A 10333-nucleotide genomic window follows, 5' to 3' on the forward strand; every position below is an offset into this window, starting at 1 on the left:
AAAAAAAAAAAAAAAAAAAAAAAAAAATACAAGTTTTCATCAAATATATCTGAGAGAAAACTAAATTAAATGAATATTTATGTTACCTAATTTAGCATTTTAGCATTTAGAATTACTTAACTGATTGCTTTTTAAATTCTTAAGTATTATATATAGATCTGAATTATGAGGGGAATTTTATTTTTGTAAGTGCATATTAAACTAAAATATATAAAAAAACCTAAAAATAAAAGGAATTATTTTGACAAATATATTAGGATAAATTAGCCCAATGATTTATTCTTATGCATAATTTTATTGAATTTTTATAGTCTGAATTATCATCTAGTGATGAGAGTGATAACACACCATATCTACAATTAAAAGATTTGAAGAATTGTAATAGGAATGCTAGAAGACGCATCAAAGTCCAGAATGGACAGAGTCGCAGAAAGGTAATCTTTCTTTAGTTTTAAAAAATTTTACATATATATATGTATGTATGTATACATATATACACATATGTATGTAGGTATATACGTGTGTATATCATTAGCATTTACATCAAAGTATATTTATTTATGCATTTTAAATTAGAAAAATACCATGATTTTGAAAGAAATGTTTTGGCTTTGGCACCAGTTTTGATTTTTTTTCCTGGAATTAAAATCTCAAAGTGTGACATTTTTCTTTGACTCTGTGTGTTTTTATTTTTGTTTTGTTTTTTTGAGACAGGGTTTCACTATGTAGTACAGGATGGCCTTGAACTTACTGTGTAGCCCTGGCTGGCCTCCCTTCCTGGCTCAGTCTCCTGAGTGCTGGGATCACAGGTGTGCACCATCGTGCCCAGCATTCTCTTTGTGTGTGTGTGTGTGTTTTAATTCCCGTGTATTGAACTCAGGTCTTTTGCAAGGCAGGCAGGAGCACCATTGAGCTAAATCCTCAGCCCTTTTGTATTTTGATACCTTATTTTGTAGTGTTGTGTTATTTTGAATGAGTAAGTGAAGTACGTGGAAAATTTATTGTTCAAATTGAAGAAAATGTAGACACAGAAATCTGAGCTTTAAGATAGTTGCTTTTACAGTCTTATTATTTTCCATATCAATGTCTAGTATTCAGATATTTGGAAAATGTTCTTAGCATCTTTTCCTCTGGTCAGACCTTGTGGTTTGTAGTATTTTTCCTGGCAAAAACTAGTTAGCTGCATATTAAAAATATGCAGGAAGCTGACAGGATAACTTGTCTGTTATTTTACTAAAAATTTATCAAGAATCATTTTATGTAGACATATTTATCATTTTTTCTTGAAGATTTTTTTTTCTTCATAGAGTTAACAAAACTGGGCCTAGTGGCACACATCTGTAATCCCAACAGTTTGGGAGACTGAGGCAGGATGATTTCAAATTTGAGCCTCGCCCTGGCAACGTAGCAACTTAGTGAGACCCTGTCTCCAAATAAATACAGTTATTTAAAAAAAATGGGGGCTGGGGATCTAGCTCAGTGTGAAATTTCAGAGTTCAACAGGGGAAAAATTAGGGGGGAAAAACCCTTCATTGAGAAATAATCCATTTTCCAAAGAGGAGTAACTTCCATAGCACAGGAGAACTTGTTGCAAGTTGTGTATTTCAGAGTCGCTTCTACAGAGGACTTTGAATATTCCCATCGTAAAGAAATGCTAAGTGTTCAAGCGATGGACAGAGCAGGTGCCCTGATCCAGACCTCACACGTGGTGTGCGTGTGCTGAAATGTCGTACTGTGACCCCATAATGTACAGTTTCGTGCCAATTAAAAATTTTAAGAGTATTTAAATACCCTATTTCAAGAACCACAATCATGAAAGAAAATGATCTTCTGAAGGATATCTTCATGGTTTCTGCTTTGTCTTAGCGTGTGGCTAGGATGTTTTTGGATGATGAAGCAGAACTTTCTGAAGATGATGCAAAGTGCGTTTCATCAGATGAAAGTGAGGACTCAGAAAATGAACCAGATTCCTCAATGTTGAACTTCTTAAACGATGGAACTCAACTTTCACAGGCTGTAAATGGTAAATGTTATGACAGTACTTTCTAAAAGTCTTTTCAGTGTTCCCAGTGTGCTCATATTTAAAAAATATAAGCAATTTTCCAAGAAACTAGATTTAAAGGGAATTAAATTTGCTATGTATGGAATATTTACTTTATAATTTTCATTTAAATTGCTTGGTTATTTATAGGCTTCTGTTTATTTGAATAATTCTTTCCTGATTGACTAGAGCAGCTCAAGTATCAAATGTTCTTTCCACAGTATCTGTGCCTCCTATGTGCTTGGTAATATAAGGAACCAGAAAAATTATGCCAATGAAAGAAGGGACAAAAGCTTTCCTTGTGAAGCTTACCTCCAGATGGAAGGAGACAATACACATAATACGTTATTTAGTGTATGATGAAGAATTTAAGGAAAAGTTAAAAAATTGAACAAGTTGGGGGCTTGCACTGGCTAGAGTCAAGGGTATTAATAATGTTCAAGTTGTCATTTTATTGTATTTATATTTTTTTTTTGGTTCCGGGAATCTAACTGGGATCCTTGCGCTTGCAAGGCAGGCAGTGGAACCACTGAGCTAGATCACCGGCCCTCAAGTTGTTATTTTAAATGAGACGATCGGAAGTAGGCCTCACTGAGAAGATGACATTTGGTCAGTGACTAGAAGAGAGGTTTACCCATGTGAATGATTAAAACCAACTGAGGATAAAGCTGAGTTTCTTATTGCCTTGTAAGGGAGGTTTGCTTTCAGAAAACTATCTTCAAGCAGTGCTTGAGCGGGTATTGTGTAGCACGCACACACAGGGAGCAGCAGATGGTTCCGTTAGGCTGTAAAAGAAGTGTGAACTATTCTGATTGGCTTATCAGTATTCTGGTCTTTCACAGACCTTATCATTTATTCTGTTCTGGCAGTCTCTGATAATGATTTAAAACAGCAAAGTTTCTAAATGTCCATGAGTTTAAAGCAAACAAGGTTTAAGGATACAGTTCTCAGTACTGTATCCTTGAAACTGATATGATTTACAGAATAAAATTTTATGCCGTTAAAGGAAGTAAGTGACCTCATGTTTACAGTATAAAGGCAGGAGTATGTCCAGCCTATTCATGATAGCATTGTGACTAGAATAAGGGAGGAGAGGAAGCAGCAGGAAGTGAAATAAAAGATCGTGTGCAGCCAGATCGTGATCTGACACTTGGAATCATCTCTAGCTTCCGTATTGAGAATGGCCTACAGGCTAGCAAAAGTAGGAGAGCAGCTAGGAGGCAGTTGCAGTAATCCAGGCAAAGGGGGATAGAGGCTTCTGCAAAGGCAGTGCAGAGGAGGGCGACAAAGAGGACTGGGTAGGGAACGCTGTCGGGATTTTCTGGTGGATTCGAAAGAAAGGAATCTCGACTAGAGCAGTGGGATGAATGCAGTTGCTGTTGTCTGACACGGAGCAGGCTGCAGACTGGGCAGTTTGGATGGAAAGAGATCCGAATGTGCATTTCAGATAGTTTATTTGAAATAAGTACGGTTTCAATGCTTTTTCAAAACAAAGTAAATCCAAATTAAGATGATCGTTTATTTTCATGTATCATTTCTCAAGTACCTTTTACTATAATTTTATAAATGATAGACATAATGAAAAAATCTTTTATTTCCCGATTTTTACTTCACCGAAAATCATGAAACTTGGGTCTGGATTTTAGTGTAGAATGCTTGTACAAATTAGGTACAGTTCTAAAGTATTTATGTACATTTGTTTTTATTTTTTTGAGACAGGGTCTCGCTATGCAGTTCAGGCAGGCCTTGAACTCACAGTGATCCTCCTGCCTTAGCCTCCCGAGTGCTGTGATTACAGGTGTTTGCCACCATGCCTGGTTTATATACATTTGTTCTGAACGAAAAAGCACTATTCTGACCCTGGTTTTCATGAGAATTGGCCAACGCAGAGAGCTTAAATAAGTTGTCTGTGATCACCCAACTACATGATGTTATTTCAGAGGCTTTATCTTGGCAGTGCTGGGGATTGAAAGCAGAGCCTTAAACATCCTAGGCAAATGCTTTGCTGCTGACCTACATCCCAAGTTCCTTTCTTTCTCTCTTTTCTTTCTGTATGGTGCTGGCTGTCAGACCCACAACCTTCACACTAAGTTACATCCTCATCCCCCAGTCCCTATTTTTTCTGAGACAAGTTCTTACTATTATGCTAAGTTGCCCAGGTTGAGTTTGAATTTGCCATTCTCTTGCTTGAGGCTCTCAGAGAACTGGGTTCAGTAGTTCTTCCTTCTCCTTTTTCATCTTTTTCCTTCTCCTTTCTTCTCTACCTTTTTTTCCCTTTTCTCATTCTTCTATCTCTTCTTTCTCCCTCCTTCTCCTCCTCCTCCTCATTATCATCATCATCATCATCATTTAATTTTGTAACAGGGTCTCATTAAGGTGCCCAGGCTGGCCCCAAACTTGAGAGATCCTCCTGCCTCAGCCTCCCAAGTAGCTGGGATTACAGATGTGTGCCATCTCTCCTGGCTTACTTTGATTTTGAATCATTGTTTTTTAGGTATCTTTCAATATTTATTAGTATCTTTTATATAAAATATTTTTCAATACTTGAATGTAAATTTGGAATAGCTTTTCTTTTAAATAATTTTACTACTTTATCTTCACACAGATTCTGAAATGAGAGCTATTTACATGAAATCTTTGCATAGTCCATTGATGAGCAATAAGTACAAAATGGTCCGTAAGAAACGTAGCAACATAAACATTTTCTCACAGGTATGAATGTATAGAAATAATAATATTTTCCTCATGGTGGTGTTGAAATATGTTCGTGAAACTTCTATTTTGTTTCTAAATCTGAGCCATCAGCTGTCTGAGCAGATTTCTGCCCTGTTAGGAAGGTGAATTAAATGAATTTTCAGGATCCTTTTTAGTCTTAATTTGAGCAAGTTATCCTTTCTTTAAACTAATTAGAGAAAAAAATTTCCAATTAAGGTGTTTTAGAGAATAGAATTTCACCATCATCTACCAATTAGGTTTTCAGTTCTCATACATGTCGTATTTCTCTTAAAGTTCTTTTTTCATAAAATGTTATATCTAAAAATTGCATTTCATATATTCCTTTATTTGTTCACCATGTGTGGCATGATAATGTGGTCATTCATATCTCTGTACTTATATTGTATTTATCATAGCTCTTATTATTGTTTATGTTTCTGAGTGCCTTACCAAACTGTAAAATTCTATAGGATAAATCAGTCTTTATCTCCCACGTACCAATTTTCCTCCATAAAGAAGGTACGTTAGTGTATGTCAATTGAACAAGTGACTGACTTGAAAATAAGTGAAATAAGCATCAGTGCTTAAAAGAATATATGTATTGTACATGCTGAAAATATGAAAGGAATTTCAAAGACCTAGGTTTTTATTACAGATTCCGGAACAAGATGAAACCTATTTAGAGGACAGTTTCTGTGTTGTTGAAGAGGAGTCTTGCAAAAGCCAATTGAGTGAAGAAGAAGTTTGTGTTGATTTTAACTTAACAACTGAAGATTGTTTTCCAAGTGAGAGTAAAAAATATACAACCCGACGTGCAGTAATGCTAAAGCAAATGGAGATGCAGCAGAATTGTGCACGTTCAAAAAAGAAATTATCCAGAATCATTCTACCAGATGATTCAAGCGAGGAGGAAAACAACGTAAATGATAAAAGAGAATCAGATTCTGTGGTTAACTCAGGCACTGTTAACAAGAACAGTCACCAGGAGGATCCTTTGAATTTAATGCCTGCTGAGTCTTCCGTGCAGCTGAAGGGCCTTTCTAATCCCAAAGTAAGTCAGTCACCAAACCAAAGACAGCAGACTCCACTTCTTTGAGAGGGTATGATTTCTGAAGTCCTGGCATCAAACTTCAGAACCATAATAAAACCTAACCAGCCTTATCACCACACATTACTATTGAGTCATAGAATGTAGAAAATTTCTAATTCATTTGAAGGTATACATGAATGTAAACAAAAAAGCCTTCACATGTTCGACAGAAAGCTTTTTGTAGTGGGAAAGGAAACTGTCTTGGATTTTGCTTGTGTGTATGTGTTTGTATGTGTGTGTGTGTGTGTGCGCGTGCGCGTGTGAGCTCTTTCTGGGGTGGGGGTGTATAAAATGAATAGATCAAATTTAACGGAGCAAAAAAAATTTGAAGAAAAAATTTTCAAGCTGTGCCACAGCCCACTGGCTGAAGGGTTCCCAGAGTGAGAAATGATGGTGGGAGATTAAGAAACTCAGACATAGAAATGACTACAGTAAAGCTGATAATGTTGAGGACAGGTGGACGCGCAGATGAGACAGAAGTTTGGCGTGCATCCTCGGCACCTTATTTATAGTGTGGATGAGGGAAACCAATGGGGTTGCCTGACTGGAGCAGGCTTGGGTCTGTAAGACAGCGGTTTGGTTTTTTGGTGAGTAGGTGGGGAGGAAGATAGTCCTCTTTTTGGCCAGGCCCTCGAGTCACCTGTTCTCCCACGGGGCCCTGCCTCATCTGTGGGAGGAGGCGAGTTAGGCCTCGCCATGGTGATCTATAACACAGCGCTCCCAGCGTCTCCCCCATTGTGTTTTGTAGCTGTAGCTTGTGGTGATGTCTTGAGGCAAATTTAGTGAGTTGTTTTAGGAAGACTGTAGAGGACAGCAAACATTATTAGTAGCAATAGAAAAATCAGAATATTTAAGATCATAGCCATGTTGTTTGGCCAGGTTGAAAGGATTGAATCTATTTAACGAATCAAGAACAGATTTTGTCATGGCCTCAGGGGTGAAGAAACTAACATGAGCAGGTTGAATGGACAAGATCTCTTGATGAAACTTTTGGAGATCTAGGCTGAGGTTGCTATGAGGAAAGATGGCTGTTACATGTGTAGCATACTGTTTTTAATCCCGTGTGACTCCTAGGAGGAGCAGTAACACAAACGTGAGGGTATTCAGCGTGGCTCTGCAATCCCTGGTGGTATTGTAGGGCTTTAACATGATTATCAGTCTCTAACACTAGCTTTTAAGGCATTAACTTGTATTTTTAACTTAACATCAGCATCTTCCTGGGTCTCAAGGGCATAAGAGGTATTTTTTTGTTATGTGATTGACATACTATATTTTGTATATTTTGTGCTGAAGCCCCATATGCAACCACAGTGGAGGCAAGCAGAGTAACTAGAGACATAATTTTTAGGACAATAAGTCTTACCTTCTGACAGCTAGGGTCTACAAAACATCACGCTTGCTTTTTTTAACAAATAGACCAAAAAACAAAAACCGGCCCTCTTTTTGGCCAGGCCTTCTTTTATCACATCCTCTTGTCTCCTGCTCACCACCACGGAGCCCTGCCTCATCCTCAGGAGGAAGCGAATAAGATATGTGATCCTGCGTTCCTGTTCGGGATTTAGCTCAGTGGTTCTGCTACCTGCCTCACAAGTGCAAGGTCCCGAGTTCAATCCCCAACACCAAAGAAGAAAAAAAATTGTGTTCCTTGTTTTACATCTGCAAAAAGAGGCGAGTTAGGCCTGGCCATAATAATCTACAACACATTGCTCCCAACAAAGCCTGACATGGTGATACTTGCCAATAACCCCAACACTGGGGAAGCTGAGGCAGGAGGCTCAAGGCCAGTTTAAGCTATACAGCAAGACCCTGTGTCAAAAAAACAAAAAAGAAAAATTTCCTTCAAACAAGAAAAGGATATACTAAATTATAGGCAGTTCACGGGATATATAGGTTTTAATTATTTTTAAATATATTGATGGTTTGGCAGTAAGCAAGATAATTTTATCAAAAGAAGGTAGAAAAACAGTGTTCCCTGCAAGACGAAATTGACAAAAATTATATGCACAGAAGTAATTCCCAGATTTGCTTTGTTTTCCCCCAAAAATACTTCAGGTATGCTTAATATGCTTAATTTCTCTGGCTAGAACTTCTAGTCCTATGTTCAACAGAAGGGCAAGAGTGGGCATCCTCATCTTGTAGCTGTGGGGCAAAAGCTGTATGATGCTACCTGTGGGCTTTTCTTATATGACTGTAATTATGTTGTTATGCTCTTAGCTTTCAGAGTTTTTATCATAAAAGGGTGTTAGATTTTGAATAATGCTGTGCTTCCACAGGGATGATTCTGTGAGTGTGCATGTGTGTGATTTCCTCCGTGTGTTACTGTGATGATTGGTTAATTTTCATATAATTGCATTCCTGGGATAAATCTTATTGACCATGGAGTATAATCTTTTTTTTTTTTTTTTTTTTGGTACCAGGGATCAAACGCCGGTCCTTGTGCTTGCCAGGCAGGTGGCAGAACCACTGAGCTAAATCTCTGGTGCTTGTGGAGTATAGTCTTTTAAAAGCTGCTAAGTTTGATTTGCTACTATTTTGTATCTATTTCCACACAGGATGTTGGCTTATAGTTTTATAATGTCTTTTACTGGTTTCAATATTGGGATATTACTGACTCCATAGAATGAGTTAAGAGATACTCTTTCTTCAGATGATTTGGAAACCATTGGTGTTGATTCTTCTTTGAATGTTTGTTTGGTAGAATTCATTAATGAAGCCATTGGCTCCTGCCCTGTGCTTTTGTTGAGAGGTATTTGATTACTAATCTAATCTCTCCTTTTTTTTTTTTTTTGTAGATATATTTAGATTTTCTGTCTATTCTTTAGTCAGTTTCATCAATTTATATTGTCCTAGGAATTTGTCCATATCATTTAGGTTATGCAGCTAATTGGCATATAGTTGTTTTTGTTTTGTTTTGTTTTGTTTGAGACAGGGTCTCACTATGTAGTTGAGACTGACCTGGAACTCACTATGTAGCCCAGGCTGGTCTCGAACTCACAGCGATCCTCCTGCCTCAGCCTCCCAGAGTGCTGGGATTACAGGGGTGCACCTCCACATCCGGCTGGCATATAGTTGTTGATCGTGTTCTTTCATAGTCTTTTGTTCTGTAAATTTGAAGTAAGGTCCTGCTTTTTATTGCTAACTAGTAGTATGTATCTTCTCTCATCTACAGTTTGGTTATTCAGTAATATAGTTTGAGTAAGAAACTCAGGTTCAATACTAGATTTTTTTCTCTGTATCAGTTTTAGAACAATAAATTTGTTTAGTAGCATTCTTCCACAGTTTTTGTTGTGGATTGAACCTAGAGGCCTTCTACCATGGAGCTACATCCTCTGCCCTTTTATTTTTTATTGTGAGGCAGGCTTTTACTAAGTTACTCAGGCTGACCTCTTAACTTCCGATTCTCCTGCCTCAGCCTCCCAGTACCAAGAATTAAGGGCACACACCACCGTGCATGGCTTCAGCCTTTACTGTTACGAATTGTAACATGTAAAGGATTGCCGTGCGTGTGCCTTCTCAGATGTTTTCAGAGAAGTTCAGGGGTGGATTCTCTGGAGTTGTGGCAGAAGGCGATGCAGATGCGATGGTGCCAGATACCGTGATATCTCCATGGGGTTTCCCGCCTTTTCCCTTCTCCCGGCCACACTCAACAGTTACTTCTCACGCAGAGCCCCTCAGGAGAGGATATTGCCAGTCTAGTGAGAATTGGTGTTTCTGTACTTTCACGTCAGTGCGTCTCTTCTAGCAACATCTTCATAGTTCTAGTTTTTCATATAGTTCTCATGCAGCTCCTCAAAACCATATGGTTCCTAGGCTTTTCTTTTCTGAGGCTCTTTAAATTTTGTTTGGGATTTTTGTGGACCACGTGGGTACTGTGTGTACATGTTTGGCAACACATTCACAGGGCTGGAGGCTACTCTGTCCTGACAGGACTTCCCCTCTTTACTGTATATCGAGATTGACTGTTGCTTGTCTTTTATGGAATAGGTTTCTTTTTTGCACTTAAACTAAAATAGTTTCATTTTTTGAGGGTTTGGACATCTGGCAATATGCATGTTCCCAATGGATTGGCCTCTTTAAAAAGAACTCATCATCAACAGGATTTGCAGATAATTTGCTAAGGGAGTCTGGGTTTGTTCTGGCTTCATTTCCAGGATTCTCACTTTTGTTGTTTTTCAGTGCTGGGAATTGAACTGAGGGCCTTGCAGATGCTTGGCAAGTGTTCTGCCACTGAATCCTTATATCCAGCCCCAAAATACTGATTTTTCTGTTTTTTGGGACAGGGTCTCACCATATAGTCCAACTCTCAGTGTAGACCAGGCTTGTAACTCATGATCCTCCTGCCTCAGCCTCAGTATGCTGGGATTATAGATGTAGGCTCCTGTGCTCTGCTCAAAATATTTTTTAAGACATTATGGAGTATTGTTCATTGGTGGAGTAGGGGAGCTCTGGATTTGGTATCCCGCGCTGCAAAAAAAAAAAAAAAAAAA

At 38.2% G+C, this 10333-nt stretch overlaps 1 protein-coding gene across 2 annotated transcripts in view; it reads left to right on the forward strand.

The window, feature by feature from the left end:
- Nucleotides 1–10333, forward strand: part of Fancm (FA complementation group M) — a 53110-nt gene that overhangs the window by 38595 nt on the left and 4182 nt on the right. For both annotated transcript variants that reach the window (XM_033765160.1, XM_010632610.3), the window contains exons 17-20: nucleotides 312–434; nucleotides 1867–2023; nucleotides 4647–4753; nucleotides 5412–5807. In XM_033765160.1, the coding sequence (XP_033621051.1) occupies nucleotides 312–434; nucleotides 1867–2023; nucleotides 4647–4753; nucleotides 5412–5807 (783 nt within the window). The remainder of the gene's footprint in view (nucleotides 1–311; nucleotides 435–1866; nucleotides 2024–4646; nucleotides 4754–5411; nucleotides 5808–10333) is intronic.

This window comes from Fukomys damarensis, unplaced genomic scaffold, assembly GCF_012274545.1.
Source record: "Fukomys damarensis isolate Sample0158 unplaced genomic scaffold, DMR_v1.0_HiC HiC_scaffold_17, whole genome shotgun sequence".
NCBI lineage: Eukaryota > Metazoa > Chordata > Mammalia > Rodentia > Bathyergidae > Fukomys > Fukomys damarensis.